The sequence below is a fragment of the Bos grunniens genome, chromosome 20 (assembly GCF_055505025.1).
Source record: "Bos grunniens cultivar Pamir isolate PY7600 chromosome 20, Bosgru_T2T1.0, whole genome shotgun sequence".
Lineage (NCBI taxonomy): Eukaryota > Metazoa > Chordata > Mammalia > Artiodactyla > Bovidae > Bos > Bos grunniens.
The window spans coordinates 51,938,216-51,957,127 of NC_141184.1; the positions used below are offsets into that span (position 1 = coordinate 51,938,216).

General features: G+C 37.4%; 1 protein-coding gene and 1 long non-coding RNA gene across 16 annotated transcripts in view; one reads left to right on the top strand and one right to left on the bottom strand.

Moving 5' to 3' along the window:
- Positions 1-6,249, top strand: part of LOC147350408 (uncharacterized) — a 126,943-nt gene extending 120,694 nt beyond the window's left edge. The window contains exon 4 of the long non-coding RNA XR_015148828.1: positions 1-6,249. This exon is cut by the window's left edge and continues 18,380 nt beyond it. This is a non-coding gene — a long non-coding RNA (uncharacterized LOC147350408).
- Positions 1-18,912, bottom strand: part of PDE4D (phosphodiesterase 4D) — a 1,650,639-nt gene that overhangs the window by 374,472 nt on the left and 1,257,255 nt on the right. The window contains exon 1 of one of the 15 annotated variants that reach the window (XM_086361835.1): positions 5,996-18,618. The exons of the other annotated variants lie outside the window; for them this stretch is intronic. Within the exon in view, the coding sequence (XP_086217961.1) occupies positions 5,996-6,285 (290 nt within the window). The 5' untranslated portion in view covers positions 6,286-18,618. Of the gene's footprint in view, positions 1-5,995; positions 18,619-18,912 lie in introns of those variants that run through there. 15 annotated transcript variants of the gene reach the window in all.

The window sequence follows — 18,912 nt, forward strand, 5'->3', positions numbered from 1 at the left end:
ACCTCTTATTATGGAACTTCTGTGTGGCAATGAGAAGATCTGATCAAGAAATGGGAAGTGAGAAAGTGACTAGAAGTCGAGCCTCTAGGACAGGGTTCAAACTTGGGCATGTGCCCTAAACTCTCTCTGCCTAGTTTCATCATCTGTAAGGTAAATACAGTGCAAGTCCTCCTTGTGGGGTTGTTTTGTAGGATGAAATAAGATAATGTATTTGGAGAGTGCGGGAAACACTATCTGGCACATACTAAATCCCCAATACAATTTAGATTCTATTATTATTACTCTGGACTTCTGACCACATGTGGGTTGTATAGCCACTGGTCCCTAAACCTCCCATTTTCCTCCCATTTGGTGGTAATTATACCCCTACTCTTCAGTTCAGTCACTCAGTCGTGTCCGACTCTTTGCAACCCCATGGACTGCAGCATGCCGGTCTTCCCTGTCCATCACCAACTCCTGGAGTTTGCTCAAACTCATGTCCATCGAGTCAGTGATGCCATCCACCCATCTTATCCTCTGTCGTCCCCTTCTCCTCCTGCCTTCAATATTTCCCAGCATCAGGTTCTTTTCCAGTGAATCAGCTCTTCATATCAGATGGCCAAAGTATTGGAGTTGCAGCTTCAGCATCAGTCCTTCCAATGAATATTCAGGACTGATTTCCTTTAGGATTGACTGGTTTGCTGTCCTTGTAGTCCAAGGGACTCTCAAGAGTCTTCTCCAACACCACAGTTCAAAAGCGTCAATTCCTCAGTGCTCAGCTTTCTTTATAGTCCAACCCTCACATCCATACATGATTACTGGAAAAACCATAGCTTTGACTAGACAGACATTTGTTGGCAAAGTAATGTCTCTGTTTTTTACTATGTTGTCTAGGTATGTCATAGCTTTTCTTCCAAGGACCAAGCATCTTCGAATTTCATGGCTGCAGTCACCATACGCAGTGACTTTGGATACCCAAAAAATAAAGTCTTTCACTGTTTCCATTGTTTCCCCATCTATTTGCCATGAAGTGATGGGACCAGATGCCATGATCTTAGTTTTCTGAATGTTGAGTTTTAAGCCAACTTTTTCACTGTCCTCTTTCACTTTCATCAAGAGGCTCTTTAGTTCTTCTTCGCTTTCTGCCATAAGGGTGCTGTCATCTGCATATCTGAGGTTATTGACATTTCTCCCGGCAATCTTGATTCCAGCTTGTGCTTCATCTAGCCCAGCTTTTTGCATGCTGTACTCTGCATATAAGTTCAATAAGCAGAGTGATGATGTATGGCCTTGACATACTCCTTTCCCAATTTGGAACCTGTCTGTTGTTCCATGTCCAGTTCTAACTGTTGCTTCCTGACTTACATACAGATTTCTCAGGAGGCAGGTCAGGTGGTCTGGTATTCCCATCACTCAGAATTTTCCACAGTTTGTTGTGATCCACACAGTCAAAGGCTTTGGCCTAGTGAATAAAGCAGAAGTAGATGTTTTTCTGGAGCTCTCTTGCTTTTTCGATGATCCAATGGATGTTGGCAATTTGATCTCTGGTTCCTCTGTCTTTTCTAAATCAAGCTTGAACGTCTGAAGTTCATGGTTCACATACTGTTGAAGCCTGACTTGGAGAATTTTGAGCATTACTTTGCTAGCGTGTGAGATGAGTGCAATTGTGTGGTCATTTGAATATTCTTTGGCATTACTTTTCTTTGGGATTGGAATGAAAACTGACCTTTTCCAGTCCTGTGGCCACTGCTGAGTTTTCCAAATTTGCTGGCATATTGAGTGCATCACTTTAACAGCATCATCTTTGAGGATTTGAAATAGGTCAACTGTTTTATCCTAAAAATTGAATGAGATGAGGTATGGAACAGAACACTAAAAAGAGCAGATAGTAACATCTGTTACATTTGAAAAGCTTTAATTTTTTTTTTTTTTATGCCACAGAATAGGAGGTACTAATGTGAAACTTGGAAAGTTACATCTCAGCTTACTGATTTGTTGGCAGGACTCATTTCTTTAAGACTTGGGCTCTAGCCATCATTTTTTAGTGAGCAAATTCAGTTCAGTTACTCAGTCGTGTCCGACTCTTTGTGACCCCATGAAGTGCAGCACGCAAGGCCTCCCTGTCCATCACCAACGCCCAGAGTTTACTCAAACTCATGTCCATCGAGTCAGTGATGCCATCCAGCCATCTCATCCTCTGTCGTCCCCTTCTCCTCCTGCTTCCAATCCCTCCCAGCATCAGGGTCTTTTCCAATGAGTCAACTCTTCACATGAGGTAGCCAAAGCACTGGAGTTTCAGTTTTAGCATCAGTCCTTCCAAAGAACACCCAGGACTGATCTCCTTTAGGATGGACTCCTTGCAGTCCAAGGGACTCTCAAGAGTCTTCTCCAACACCACAGTTCAAAAGCATCAATTCTTCAGCGCTCAGCTTTCTTCACAGTCCAACTCTCACATCCATACATGACCACTGGAAAAACCATGGCCTCGACTAGATGGACCCATAGGCACCTCATAAAAAATGTTCCTTTTAACATTCCTTTTTGAAAAGACAAAGTTCTGTGATTTGTTCAGATTGGAAGACAAGACCATCTCTAAAAGAGTAACTTTCTAGAAAAAGAGAAACTCAAGTTTCTGTGAATGTTACTATAATTTTAAACAATAACATTTTTAAAAAACAAAAGGTCCCAGAGTTCCCTTGGGGAATTGTCAGAGTCCTCCAACCTGCTAAGTCCTAGCTCTTTGTTCTTTCTTGGCTTCCAAGATAATTTTCTTCCCAGTTTTTGAGGTACTACATTTAAACTACATTTAAACACGAGTCCACTCACTGATACCACTTTCTCAAATCCAACGGAAGCACGTCATTCCCTTCTCTCCCTCCTCTAAAGCAGACACGAGAGGTGTGGCTCTCATTCTAGGGCCACAGAGGAAAATCAGTCTCTTTAGAACGTAATCCTCTTTTCCTGTCTCTCTCTTTTTCTGCATCAAATCAAATTTAGCTTAATAAGTTATACGTTAATTATGTCTGGCTTTCTCTAAAAGTATCCACAAAAGGCAAGAACTCATCACTGTTGAAGAACAACTTTCAAATCTATTTCAAACACTGAGGTACTGCCCAAGGTTGTGCTTCGCAGGGATCAACACTCATCAAATACGTATGATTTGTGGTTACTTTAAAAAAATCAGACTCTTTAAGGACCTGGCTTTCCTTCAGCCCGAATGCCACAGGGAGTGAAAACAATACCAGAGACAAATATTCCAGCTTAACATTTGAGTATTACCAGTGTCATGCATAATATCCATTCCATCTTTCAAAGGAAAAGAAAAAACCCTCTACTGGACACATGTGAGAATTTTACAGACTACAAAATTATGTTTATTAAAGCAAAAAAACTTGTAAACGAGAAATTCAACCAAGAAATCTTGGCTAACGCCTCATTATATCAGTTGCTTCAATAGTAGAATTATCTCAAAGGTCAAGATAAGTTTAAATTACTTCCCTGCTTTAAAGATCTCATAGATTAAAAAAGAAATGAAGAAATACAAAAGCTCGGTTGCAAAACTGTGGGGTATTTCAAATGTTTACCTCAAATAGCTTAATACTTTTGACTCCAGGGAAGCTATGCAATGAAACTGCCATTCAGAAGATAAATGTAGAATTTAAACGTGTGGGTGTATGTCTATGTGTGTGTGTGTGTGTGCATGTACATATGCATAAATATTGTGACTCGTGAATTTGAGTTGATGTGGTCTGATAAAAGTTTAAAGCTATACAATAAACATTTTCCCCCACTGTTGTCAGCACACTGCTGTGACTGAATGTTTACTCTTGTTTTTAGTACTAAGAGACCTCCGAAAATGTGAGTTCAGAGTGTCCAACTGCTGTCTTAGCTTTTTAACTTTCCACTGAACTCTTGGCCTGTGATAGGTCCTGATCATATCTGCAAGTTGATTTTCCACATAGAAATCCAACTCTCTTAGTTGAGTAATATCAACTAAGAGAGTGTATGTAGCAAGATGTTTCATCAAATATGCATTAATGGTATTCCCGCTGCATGGAAAGGAGCCTCTGAACTCAAGGAAATTTTAATCCAAATGGATAGAGAAAATAGGACCCACAGAACAGTGAAGAGAGAACATATAAACAATTAATATTATTTGGTAAATTAACAATCAAATTAAAAGCAAATGAATAAGCAACAGAGTCTCTCAAGTTTCAAAAGAGACTGGTCCTTAATGGCTTTTCAGGGTGTCATTCTCACCTCTTAAACTTGTTACGAAAGAAGGTTAGAACTACAAACTCAGGGCATTTAAATATACAGAAAACTCATCCTTAGACATACCAGTGCTTGTTCTATTTTGGAAAGGATAAAACTGACAAGAAAAATGAAAATATCTTTGGCAGACCAAGAAGGCAAGTTTCATAATATATCTGTAGATCACACAGGAGAGTTTAAACTCTACATTTCTCAAGATTTCTGAAATCCTTTAGACAAACATGCTATTTCTTTTACCCTACCCAGCAGTTAGATATGCATGATATTTGGAAATTTGTTATCAGATTTCAACGATAAGGAGTTTCTAGAAGCCACTATCTATTGGAAATATGCACAGTAATGCTTACAAATCTTAAATAAGCATACAACTTAGCAGATAAGAAGCATGAGATGCAAATAATAAGCATGAGAAGTGAATTCAGTAGAATATAAAGCATATAGTAGGCATATAATTTCTAACTTTGAATCATTCTTAACTGTAACAAATTAACATAATTAATAAAAATAAATGATGTTTATTCTGTTTTGAAGTAGAAGTACTAACGGCAGTACATCTAGAAGTAAGGAAGTACTACTTAAACCTTTAACTTCCATCTTTTATTTATCCCTTGTCAAAGTTTGCTTATTCTTTGTTACTAGGGAAGATTATAATTTGAGTCTTTTTGATTTCTTAGTTTCCTAAAAAATTCCAAGGACACCATCTTTAATACTGTCTAAAACAAATAAACAATTCTTCTGGATTATTTTAATCTAAACTTTGAATGTGTTTATGCAAGTAAATCCGAACACATTTGAATCCAAATTTAATGCATAATTCTAAACAGGCCTGGTGGTTTCCAGGTATGTTACATTTTGTCTAAAGAAATTCTTGAAATTTTGCTTAAGATTTCACCTCTATTTGCTACTGGTGAAATAGCTTGCAATGCTACAGACTAACCAATCAGAACCACAAAATGTGTGAAGGGTCAATCTTTTCTTTGTAAACATCTAGAATACTGAAGCAAAGAGGAAATCAAAGATTTTTCTCAATGTCTTCTTTTTCTTTCCAAATTATTTGGTTAAAATAAGCCTAACTTGGATGTAAAGCAAACATGTCACTGACAATTTATTTAAGTCTTGAGCTCAAGATTTTTCATATATTTCTACAGAAATCTTTGGACATAACAGATTAAGAACATATTCCCTTCTATTTTGTGGTATCTAATTCCCGTTGGCAAAATTAAAACTCCAAACTACTATCTAGACCATAGAGATAATTTCTACTTTTCCATGTGAATAGGACCTCAAACACTTATACATACACAGAAGTGTTTTGTTGTTGTTTGTTCACTTCTTGAACCAAACAAGAACCCTTCCCTGCTATTTCAAGGGTTAACCAAAAGTTAGTACGACAGAATCTGGCTACGTTACTTCCATTAAGTGGGCTAACACACTTGTTTTCCAGATGCCAGCCACGGGGATGCTTTTCTAAGTTTACCATTTAACTCTCAAAATCAGCTTTTAGAGTTAGTCAATTTCCTTCTGCTTCTGGGGGTTCCCAAATAGCCTCGGCTCTGTTAAGGTTCTCATCTTCACAGTTCCTATTCTGTATACTGCCCATTTATCCTGCCAATTGAAGGCAATCTAGGAAACAGAAGTTAAACAGATCAATACAGGGCACGAGACTTCTTTGCAGGGGGCCTAGGGCGACAGAGGCTGATGAAAAAAATTGATCCCAGCCACAAAAAGGAAAGAACAATACCTGTAAGACTTTGAGAATCGTGATCTTGACTTGACTCTTGTGGACAGTGCTGGCACTGAGGCTCCCCGAGGGTCCCACACAAAAGCCATGTGTGAAGGAGGTGCCGGGGTTGCTGGAGACAGAGGCAAGTCAGAGTGGGTGCAGAGCCCTGGGGCAGGGGGGCCCCTGGAGGAGCAGTAGGCACTTGTGGCCAAGGGCAGGCATTTCCTCTGAGCCTGCTCTGGGCTGCCAGCGAGGTGGCAGGTGGCTGAAGCACAGCTAGAAGAGATGGCCGGGACTTCCTGCCTCATGACACTTGCCCTTTGCGACACAGCTTGCTTCACTCCGACTTCATCTCATTAATAACATGAGAAACGCTCCCTTGAAAATTTGTTTTTAAATATAGCCCTGATTAAACAGCACAGTCACATGCCACTCCTGGAAAGCACAACACACACAAGCGTACACACACACACACACACACACACACACACACACACACACACACACACGGGCATGACTAAAGTGGGTAAGCCTTTATATCAAGTGTGAAGTTTAGGGAAAAAGAAAGGAAACAAAGGCCTTTGTTTTTTTTTTTTTTTAAGTAAATACATGCCCATGACTGGGAAATTCGACACAGATTTACTAATTTTCACACAACTAGCTGCCAGATGTCATGTTTCTTATTTCAACTTCTCTTAGAAACAGGGATGAACAGTTATTAGTAAACCCTCCACAAGGATTTAACAGTCTCTAAATACCAGGGCCTCCCTGCAAGTCAGCTTGAGAAGAAAACAGGCAGATCACTTTCAACACTTCTGGCAGCTTTTCCCTCAAGGAGATACTGCGTCACCTTGGAGAGTGAAGTGTAACGCATGGCTTTGATGGTAACAAAGATCAATTTTCTTCTTCGTTTTCTGTTCCCTAGAAATATTTCTTAACTCTATGATAAGTCCCTTAAAACAATCTTCTTTCAAGTTAAACAAATGATGAAAAGCCATACAGAGCCCTTCACACATTTTACAAGTCCAGCACATCTTGGTGAGGCATCTATTTGAAGACAGTGTGCTCCAGGAGTCCCAGGGACCCAGTACCATCATGGCTCCTTACCACCAGTGCTATTTAATGTTAACAATGCTGCGTGATTCCATCAGTCCCTGTCTAAACATTGCCCTGCTGGTGACCTCAACTGTAAACCAAGGCAGAACTCCACTTCTCCAGGATAAGATTAGAGAGGTTTGGAATGCCCAGCAGTGATTTAACCCCCTCTGGACTGGGCAAAACTGACCAACAGTTGTGTTTGGTGATCACCACCACTTTGGCCAAATTTTGAGACCCCCCTGAGAGCCCAATCTATCTCATATACCCAAGGGGTCCAAAGTATTCTCACAGTTTTGGTAAAAGCTCAAGTCAGTCAACATGACACTTTTTTTTCATGATGGCATCCAGCACATCAGGGGTTCCTGAGAACACAGGTTTCAAATCAGCCTTGGGGATGAGTAATAGAACGTGCTTTTATGGTTTCACCTCTTTGTTATCTGACGGATGGGTTAAAAGAGTGGGTGAGTGATAGCTGACTGAACAGCAGCAACCTCGGAGGAGCCAAGAGTTCAAAAACAAACATATTCTCTCTGAAATCAACTAGCAGGATTTTAATGCTTCACAAACTACATCTTTTTTTGCCTTTGTATTTGGATCCTCATTTCACAAGAGCAATATGAGTGGTCATCTTGGTGGTAGTCTTTGAAAGGATTGAGAAGGAGCCCATACTTACACCGGTCTGCATTTCTTGGTGTGTTAAATTCCACTATTAGCACGTCACTCCATTATTCTATTAAATTTCCATGTCAGGAAAGCTCTTGGGAAATGCAAACATTTCTGGCAGAGTTGACACAGAGCTGAACAACTTGGTCTGTAGTGGAATGGCTTCATCCGAGACTGAAGCCAGACAGTGGAAAAAAAAATTGGGCGTCTGGGTGAGGAGGGTGGATGTCGCTGAAAACTGGTGAGGGGTGGAATGGCATGAAGGGACAGAAGAGGGTAGACAAAGAACAAACAAGAGAACAGGAGGGAAGGTACTGGCAAAGATTTACTTTTGTAGTTTCCATGCAATACAAAGATCTCATTTTATTCAGTGGCATTTCAAATTTTGTAGATCAAAAAGTGTTACTGGTTTTTAACAATGAAGGCTACAGTCCATAAACACAACATTGGGGGAAGAAAAATATCATTTTCATTGTTATTCCAAATGCATTTGTCATGGAAAGATGGACCCTATCTTCCCATTCAGGCTAAAGTCAGCAACAGGCAGGTATTTTGACTAAAACTTGTTTTTGTCCACTCTAATTTACTTTTGAAAAGAATGTTCTGTTAATTGATATCTAGCTGATAAAATACATGGGGATAATAATAATGCACGATGGAGGTATTACAGAATGTTTACGTTTTTCTGCAAGAAATGTATATTGAAGAGATGCAAAGTTGTCTTTTTCATTATCACCCAAAGATTTCCTCCCCCCCTCCGCTTCTCGAAAGCAGACATCTGGAAAAGTTAAACATGATCAAAACAACAGAACTATGAATGTGAAATGATGACCGGGAAAATGGAAACTTGGATCCTTTTTTTCCTAATGCGAAATTAGATTTAGTTACAAGGAGTATCTGCCAGTGTTGATGCTATTTTTCTCCTTAAATAATTACTCAAACACCTCCATCTAATTTCTCCTGTATAGCTAGGCATAATCTCTGTTAGGTGACCAGGTCTCAGCACAGTCACAGAAATACACTGTTTACTTCTGAGATTAATAATGAGCAAACTTAAGTTTTAACTTTGATTTTAATGCTTTAAGTATAACCATTAATATCATTTTCCAGGACTAGCTAGTATTTCACAGAACTTCACAAACATGAGAATTTAGGCAATCGGAAACAATATAAAGGTTAAATAAAATATTTGCTAGGATGAATCTTTGCTGTCATTTATCTTTCAAGCAGCTGTTTTCCCTGGAAAAGGAAATGGCAACCTACTCCAGTATTCTTGCCTGGAGAATCCCAGGGACAGAGGAGCCTGGTAGGCTACAGTCCATGGAGTCGCAAAGAGTCAGACACAACTCAGCAACTTCACTCACTCACAGCTGTTTATAAATTTCCCTTCTCGTGTACTAAACGGTAGAGAAAGAAATGAAATAGAAATCTTTTGAATATTTTAATTTCTGTCCTATTAGTAAGCATTTATTTTCCAGAAGTTTCAGGAAAAGCATGATTGAATGTCAAGGAGAAATGTTTCATCTCTAAGACAAACTCTTCTTTTGCAAGTTGGAAATTAAACTTACATCCCAGGGAAAACCAGATTCTTTAATCTAAACTTTGCTTTCACCCAGGTGTTATTCACTTCATTCTTAACCTCCCTAAAATCGCAAGAAAATGCCCATCTCCTGCCAGTAATGTAGCTTTTATGTTTTGCGGACCTCTAAATAAGGAACCTTTGCCCCTTGAACATTTCTGCAATTTTGGTTTGATTCCAGATGTTAAAATGGCAAATTTAAGGCTTGATGTTTGATACAAATTCAGAATTTCCTTTATAGGAGATAGCTTGTTGTTGTTTCTTTGTCGCTAAGTCGTGTCCCACTCTTGTGTGACCCCATGGACTACAGCCTGTTAAACTCTTTTGTCCATGGGATTTCCCAGGTAAGAATACTGGAATGGGTTGCCATTTCCTTCTCTAGGGGATCTTCCTGACCCAGGGATTGAACTTGCATCTCCTGCATTGGCAGGCAGATTCTTCATGGCTGAGTCACCAGGGAAGCCCATAGGAGATAGTTACTATGAATCAATTTTGAAAATCCTAAATTTAAAAGTAGGAGAATTTAAATATAATCACATAGCACTTACTTACACACCAAGTCACTATTGGAGAGGTGGAAGGGGAAGGTTTAAGCTAAACTTCAGAGACACCAAGAGTTACATTAGTGGGGTTGTATGATGTTGAAATACTCTGCCTCAGGAAACCAGAGCAGACGGAGATATGGGTTCAAGATAATGCTGCATTTTGAAATAGTTGCTGGTTGCAAACTCAAAGGCAGCAGAGTTTAATGTGGAAGCAAACAGCTTCATTTTCATGTTATCATTTATCTCTGATAATAGTTTCATTATAACAATTCTATTTTCAGGGTGATCTGTTGCAAAAGAGTATGCAGAAAGGAAATTTAACAACTGGATTTAACACACTTCTGAAAACCTATTCATTCAGTATAAGTAATTTTGGTTTAAATAAGGCTTATTACATTAATACACTATCGTGATCAACTATCACTTATTATTCCAAATGGAAATGCTGAAAAATTATACTAACATTTTCTTTGAATTGCTTTCAAATAGTCATTCTAAATCTTATATGCATCTACTTGATTCAGAGGTCAATCATTCCATGTTCTGAAAGAAAGGAAACTGTTCTGAAAGTTTTTTTATGAGCTGTAATACAGTGGAGTGCTAACAGAATTGAGGGTAACCCATAGTCTTAAGAGCATTAAGAAAGCATATGCTACATTTTAAGCAGCTTCAGATGTACCCTTTATTCATACATGCTCCAGGGCACAAGTGGAAATAAAATGTAATTAAATAGCTAAAATTATTATTAATTAATTTTGTTAAAGAAGTTTTTAAAGCTTTAAAAATATGTATAGTTGATTTACAATGTCTTGCTAGTTTCAGTTATACATATGCATACATCCTTTTTAAATACTTCTTTCCATTATGATTTATCACAGGATACTGAATACAGTTTCCTGTGCTAGGCACTAGGACCTTGTTTATCCACTCTCTATGTAATAGTTTTCTTCCGCTAAGCTCAAACTCTCAATTCATGCTCCCCCCATTCTTCCTCCCCCTTGGCGGTCACCAGCCTGTTCTCTAAGCTTGTGAGACTGTTTCTGTTTTATAGATAGGCTCATTTGTGTCATATTTTAGATCCCACGTATGAGTGATATCACATGATGCTTTGTCTGTCTGACTTACTCCACTCAGTATGATAATCTCTAGGTTCCTTCCATGTTGCTGCAAACTGCATTATTTCATGCTTCCTTGTGGCTGAGTAGTAGTCCATCATATATATGTATCACATCTTCTTTGTCCATTCATCTGTCTATGGACATTCCGGCTGTCTCCAGGTCTTAGCTATTGTGGATAGTGCTGCTGTGAATATAGGGGTGCATGTATCTTTTTCAATTATAGCTTTGTCTGGATATATGCCCAGGAGTGGGATTACTGGAGCATATGGTGATTCTATCTTTAGTTTTTTGAGGACCCTCCAAATTGTTTCCCATAGTGGGGGCACCAACGTACAATCCCACAAACAGTATAGGAGAGTTTCCTTTTTCTCCAGATTCTCTCTAGAACTTGCCATTTGAAAATAGCTAAAATTATTAAGAGAGAGAATAAAATAAATGGCAAGATGCATGATTAAATATAAAATAAAGATAAGACTAAATTTTGAATCAAAATACTTTGTTAAACACTCAAGTTTTCTATCTACATATTTTAGGAATGTTTTATCAATTTGGAAGACAATTAGGTCAAGCCCTTTCTATATAATGAGGCTCTGAGTTCTTTCTAAACACTTGGGTAAATGGGGGGTGAGAGGAAAAAATAGGGAGGAAGAAATAAGAGGGAAGGGAAAGACGTTTTATGTTTCTTAAGTGCCTAGTAAGTAACTAACAAAGTCTTAGGAGGGTTTTCGTATTTTTTTTTAAGTAATTAACAGGAAATACTTCTAAAGTCAAATGCTTCAAAAATTTGAAATTAACAAAGGCTAATCACTTGAAATAAAGAACTAAGCATTATGTTTTTAAATGTGTGCAAAATCTTCTGGGGTCAGTAAGTGTTTGTCTAAATTTCTGTATATGACAATTCTGAGTCAGAAAATTTTTCTTTTCAGTATTGTACTCCTGATTGCAGACCGGAAAAAAAAAAAAAAAAAGCCCTGCTTAGTTATTGACAGGTGAGTGCAAGGGTTGATACAGAACTTCAATCTTGAAAGTCACTTCCTCCAGGAAGACTTCTCTGCTTTCCCAGACTAAGGGATGTCTCCATAGCACTTCCTGCACTTCCTCTTTGTCACTATCAGCACATCTGTAGTTACTTTTTCAATGACTGGCTTCCCTGACTGACCCAAACATCATGAGGACATAAACTCTGCTCTCCTACTGCATCCCTAGTGTATAGAAAACTAAACAAGTCACAATAACTCTGTTTAATAAGTAAATCAATCATCTCAGGACTTCTTGAAAATAAGATGCATCACCTACATTATATTCTTTTATGTTCCTAAACAGGAGCAAAAAAAATTTTTGCCATGGGTAATTTAGGTGGGATTTATCTATTTTCTCTTCCCTTAGATGTACCTTCTGACAAAGCCACACTTGTAGCAATCAATCAAAATAAAATAAAACGAATATTCAACCTAAAAAAATGGATACAAATGAACTCATTTACAAAACAGAAATAGAGTCACAGATGTAGAAAACAAACTTATGATTACCAAGGGGGAAAGGGAGGGAGAGATAAATTGAGAGAGAGAGATTGAAGTATATTCACTACTATATATAAAATGGGCTAATGAAGGACTTACAGTACAGCACAGGGAATTCTACTCAGTCCTCTGTAATAATCTATATGAGAAAAGAATATAAGAAGGAGGGAAGTCCGTATAACTGATTCACTTTGCCACACAGCAGAAACTAACACAACATTGTAAATCAATTATACTTCAATAAAAATGAATTAAAAAAAATAAAACAACAAAATCAGAAAAACACTGTTACTGTTATGACCAAATGAATACAAGCCTGTTCCCAGAATTTTTTTTTTTTTTTTTTTGATGAAACACCACTGGGCAAGTATTCAGGGCAGCCCTAGTAGGGGGAATTAGAGCCACAGTTACGCTACGAACTTGCCATATGACCTTGAGCACTGTTGCCTGATCTTGTGAATTCAGTGTCTTATCCAAATGAGAATCACTGAAAAAACTTTTTAAGATGAATGAATAGAATAATCTACAAAAAAGCTTTTGGAAAATGCCACCCCAAATTTTAGGAATTGCTACTAATGTCAGTAAATGTTTTCGAGAACAAGAAAACTATTTTTCTTACTGTTAGAAACACTTACAGTTTTAAGAACTGTCCTCTAAAATGGTCACTATATGGGCATGGTAAGTTGGCGTATCATTTAACCAGTTACAGAAGATATCAATCTTCAGTTTTGATGGTCCTTTTCTCCTCCCCTATTTGAAATTATTTTTCCTGTGTGCAAGGACAGAATATCTGGCATGTTTTAAAGATTAATCCTATAGCAAAATTTTAATATTTTATTTGCAAATTAAAAATCTTCTATTGCTTCTATTTAAAAACACTAAAAAAAAAAATAATAAGTAGCAAAGGATTCTACCAAAGTTAGCTGATGGAATTTTTCTCAATTGTTCAAAATCCTGGCCTTCACCTAAATATAGAAACATGACTATTTATTTTTTGAAAACTTATGGGGTCCTGAAGACAGGTTGTTTAATTGGAAAAGCATTCACAGTACTGATTCCAACTCACGCTGCTCCCCTTGTTGACCATGCACCAAATAAGGGCAGAAATGGCCTCTTTCAGTTTTTTAGAACTATGTTAACAGACAAGAAAAGCAGTGATGGAATTACCAGGCTGAGGAACAAAACTGCTCCCTTGGGAGAAAGAAAAAAGACCCCAAATACCATGGATCCCTAAATAATAACAACCTCATGATTTCAACTTTGGCACTGGGACTTTTTTCCATGACACTATTCAATATCTCTCTAAATCTGGATGTCCATTTATTGGAGCCAATATTCATAAACTCTCCCATTTCTGGGCACTTACTGCTGATATATCATTCCCAGAACCCCTTCTTCAGCCTGACACTCTCTAAGTATTGACTGATTCTGTGAAGCAAATGTCATCACAAGGCTGGGGTTCTTTTTTTTTTAATTCTTTATTTTACTATGACAATGGTGGTGGTTTTTAGTTACTAAATTGTGTCTAACTCTTGCAATCCCATGGACTGTAGCCCACCAGGCTCTTATTTCCATGAGATTTGCCAGGCAAGAATACTGGAGGCCTGGTGGGGTTTAGTCAAGACTTGAGAAGTGACACTATTAATATAATGTCAGTGTTTGTAGCACTGTGTATTGTTCTGGATTTTCTTTCTGTATAGTTTAAACAGAAAAGAAATGAAAACACTTTTCAGTCCATCCAACCAATGCTAGCAGTTCATTAGGAGCTAAAACTGAAACCTGGGTGTTTGAGTAACAGTGAAAGAAAACAGTATATTTTTGTTATTTGTTTTATAACCGGACGCATACAATTTAAGGCACCACTTTCTAGCTATCCCTCAAAAACCACCTAAGACATTCATAACAGACATGTGCACAATCAGGCCATTCACATGGCAAATATAGCAGGTTCTTCCTTCCCTCCCTTCTTCCCCTTTCTCTTTCTGCCCTTCCATCCCCTCATAAGTATATATTAAGCATCTACTGTGTGCCAGGTGCCAGGCCAGATGCACACTGGTGATGGATGGTGAACACAATTATGCCCAAACAGAGCATGAACAAACAGAAGACTGATCCTCAAGGCTTAGAAGAAACTGGACGGGGCTTACGTTTTCAAAAAGTATTAGGGTAGTAGGAAGAGAACAGGTATAAAATATTTATAGAGATGAATAATGACATGAGCTCTTATTTATGAAAAATGTATATAATTAAGGAGAAAGTGAGTTTTCAGATGATCAACACTAAAAACAAATCTAATAATGTAATTTTGGTGAAATACCTTTCAAAGCACCCAGTCCAGGGGAAATATTGCTCCTCTGACAGTCTAGTCTTAATATTATCTCAAACTGGGAAGGGTGCAGGAGAGAGACATTTATAAATAATTTCTTATTTCATACTTAGTGTAGCGTGTGGGTGTAACTCAGTGGTAAGCAGCTAAGGATATAAAGGAAAAATGGTCCCTCTTTATACAGGCTTGAGACTGGGAAAACATCTCACCTCATAAAAACATCTCTGTAACCTCTTGCGGTTAGTGTTTTCTCAATCAAATATATCAATATTGCTCACAACATTAAAACTGACTGTTCCTTGGCATTTCTCTTTTACAGAAAATAGAATGCCATAAACAGGGCAATCAGCTCTGGAATATTCCAGAATAAGCTGATTACAGATTTCTAAAACACAAACTTGAGGAGACATATAAACCTTGTTTCAGAAAAATTGCAGAATATGTTTTTTGCCATATCAAAAAATATATTTTTTTTTCCAAAATCATACTATGAAAAATTTCAAAAATTCAGAAAAGTTGAAAGAATTTTATAGTAAACATCTGTGAAAACACCACTTAGGTTCTGACAGTAACATTTAAAAGCTGTTTCTTTAATAAAGGTGATTATCATACTGGACTAGAGCAATGAGAACAGCACTGTTATAATGAGATGCATCTGACAAATTACGTATGGCTTTGTACCTGATGTTGAACTCAATGCTGAGGTCTCTGTGCTTTCATATTGAGTCTGTTTTAAAGGATGAACTCTGTGGGAGAAAGGCAATGTGTTTTTCCTATTCAATGACTGTATCATAAGAAATTTGAATTCCTGAACCTTACTACAAAAGTAAACAAATGATTGCAAAGTAAAGGTTGAAGACTTGCTACAGGATTATGAATTATCAAAATAAATATCCATTTAAGTGATAAAAACTGTCAATCATGAGGTTGCATACACCTTCAGTCCTAGGTAGTATGTTTTCTGAATTGTTTCATACAGGCTAATTCCTAGTAAACTGTGAATTCTGTCAGATGATTGGATATTACACAGTTACTGATATTGTACAAAATATCCTATAATATCTATGAAATCAGAGGAGCTGTTCAATACATGGGAACTTTGGTTTTTCTCTGGATTTTTTGTTTCCTTATATTTTTAAATGAATATTATATCAATGCATCAATCTTAGGCCTAAATTGTTATGGGCAAAAAAGAGGCTCTGTTTTGTAAAAAAAAAAAAAAAAAGGAAAAATAATTCTAATATCAATGAATCTATTTTCACCTACTATTTCTGATATGTCTGCAGAAAAAGCTTGCTACCTTCTCAGGAATTTGAGATGCAGGTCAAGGTCAAATGACATCATAAAAGTGACAAAGGAAACCTTAGTCTCCATGAAACCAAAGACTCATACGAATAATTACCAAACATTCTCTGTTCATCTTTGGAGTTGGATACTTGAAAAGAATCCAATCAGAAGTAAGTGCTGTAGCGTCATCTGAGAAGCCTTGGCTCTCAGGTATTCCAAGGACTGTGGAGCCTCTCAGATTCAGAGAAATGACTCTTTAGGTACATTTAAGGATATGTATTTGCAACTCTAGTACTAACTTATCACAGGGTTGAATGAAAATGGCAAATACAGCAAAAAAAAAACCCCACAAATGCATAGAGTGGCACTTTCAAGATCTTAGTGTCAACATTTTGTTAAAAGGGAATTATAAAGTTTGTGCTTGTATACACACACACACACACAATATGTACACACACAATGGAATATTATTCAGTCATGAGAAAGATGGTGATCCTGCCATTTGTGACAACATAGGTTTGCTCTGAGCACATTCTGTTAAGTGAAATAAGTCCGACAGAGAAAGGCAAATACTGTATGATATCACGCACATGTGGAATCCAAAGGAGTTGAACTCGCGAAAACAGAGAGTAAAATGGGGGTTATAGGGGCTGAGGGGTGGGGAACAAAGAAGATGTTACTTAAGGGTACAAGTTTGCAACTAGTAGCTAAAGAAATCCTGGTGTTCTGATGCACAGTACAATGATTATAAACAATATTATATGATAAACATCAAACTTTCTAAGAGACTAGATCTTAACTATTCCCATCACAGAAAAGAAATAATAATTATATAACATGAAAAAAGGTACATTATAAGCTACTAATACTAGATAGACTCTAGTTTCTCATGAAAAGCATTTGTCAATTAATATAATTAATAAAAATGTACACCAAAATATTGACAAGGTTGTCTCTGGTTAGTAGGATGATAGGGTTTTTTGAACATTCTTTTCTGCAACGTTCAAACTGTCTACAGTGCATAGGGATTATTTTTTATAATTAGATAAAACTAAATGTGTGCTACTAAAATCCTTGAATACTCAAGTTTCTTTTTTTCCCACCAGGAGTGTTAGACTTTTAACTTGATTAAATTTCAACCAAAGGTCATGAATAAAAACTTTTGAATTCATGTTAAACATGTCTCATAGGTTACACATTGCTGAGATGTTAAAGGGTCAGAGAGAGAAGTACAGGGAAGCCAGAAAACACACACACCATTTAATGTCTATGATAATATGATTTAAAATCAAATTAGAAGCAGCATGATGTGGTCTGCAGCTATTTAACTAGAGAAGACAGAGCAGTCTGCCTCCTGGAGGTAAAAGAGCCCTGGCCAGAAAACAAGCAAAAAGAGAGAGAGACCAAGCTCTTCGTAGGTTTAGGGACCCAGCTCATGCCAGGGTACAAGATATTCTATGAAAAGAGCTAGATGTATGCATAGCTCCCCCTTGTGAAGAGAGGTTGTCAGGACTCTTTTGCATTGCATTGTTTAGTCTCTGTCATGTCTGACTCTCTCACAATCCCATGGACTATAGCCTGCCAGACTCCTCTGTCCATGGGATTTCCCAGGCAAGAATACTTCTCCAGGGGATCTTTTTGACCCAGGGATCGAACCCGTGTTTCCTGCATTGCCAGGTGGATTCTTTACCACTGAGCCACAAGGGAAGCCCACTAGGACTGTGCCTTCATCCAAAGAGCCAAGAGCTTCAGTTAGACCTACAGGGCATTTGCTTAGCCTTCATCATCTGGGAACTGACTTCCTGTCTTTCCATACAGAGAGTGCATATGTGGTATCCCAGACTTGGTATCCTACTTCTCTACAATTAAATGTGTACATAAATATTCCACATGGTTGTGTTTCTTGACATTTAATGTTCCAAAAATAACCTCCCCAAGGTAGAAAAATCAGCACGCGTGTTCATCCCCATTACTTCACACACTTGCTCTCTTGCTCTAACGAATACTGTTCTTCCATCTGACAAAAGGCAACTGAATATTGAAAACTGAGGCTATGTTTAAAATCAAATATTGTCCATTCATCTTAAAAATAGAGAAGCACTTAATTACAACACATGTATACCTGTGGCGGATTCATTTTGATATTTGGCAAAACTAATACAATTATGTAAAGTTTAAAAATAAAATAAAATTGGAAGAATAAAAAAAAAAAAATGTTAGTATGGTTCTGAGGACCATTTGGAAATATACTAGTCCCCTGAAACTTTACATGATAATGACTGATAAAAAATGCTATCCTTTCAGGCATGTGGGAATTAAGGACATTTTTTTCTATGCTTGGATTAGCTCTTAGAATAAAAACCTTATTGATGTAAATGATTCCACTGGTTTACATTATTACAATGATTTGGATAACTGCACAGCAGGAAACGTTAAATTCTGGATGCTTCCTGCAAAAAAACTGAAATTACTCTGGAAGGTGATACAATGTATGGCAAGAAGAGCTGTGTTTTATCTGATATACAGTCTCATTCAAAATGAGAGAAAATGATTTGTTTTCACACTCAGTTGAACAACTGATTGGAAGTAAGTATAGTCTCTGTTTTGCCTGTGATTGGCTCTCCTACCTAATTAATGAGGATCTCCATTATCTCTACTCACTTTCTTCCTCAAACTCATACAAAACATGTTTTTGAGCCAGGCAAGTGCATAGTATGGCTGAACATACACTAGTGTTAAAAAGGTATAAAAAAAGAACAGAATAATGTCATTTGCAGCAACATGGATTTAACTAGAGGC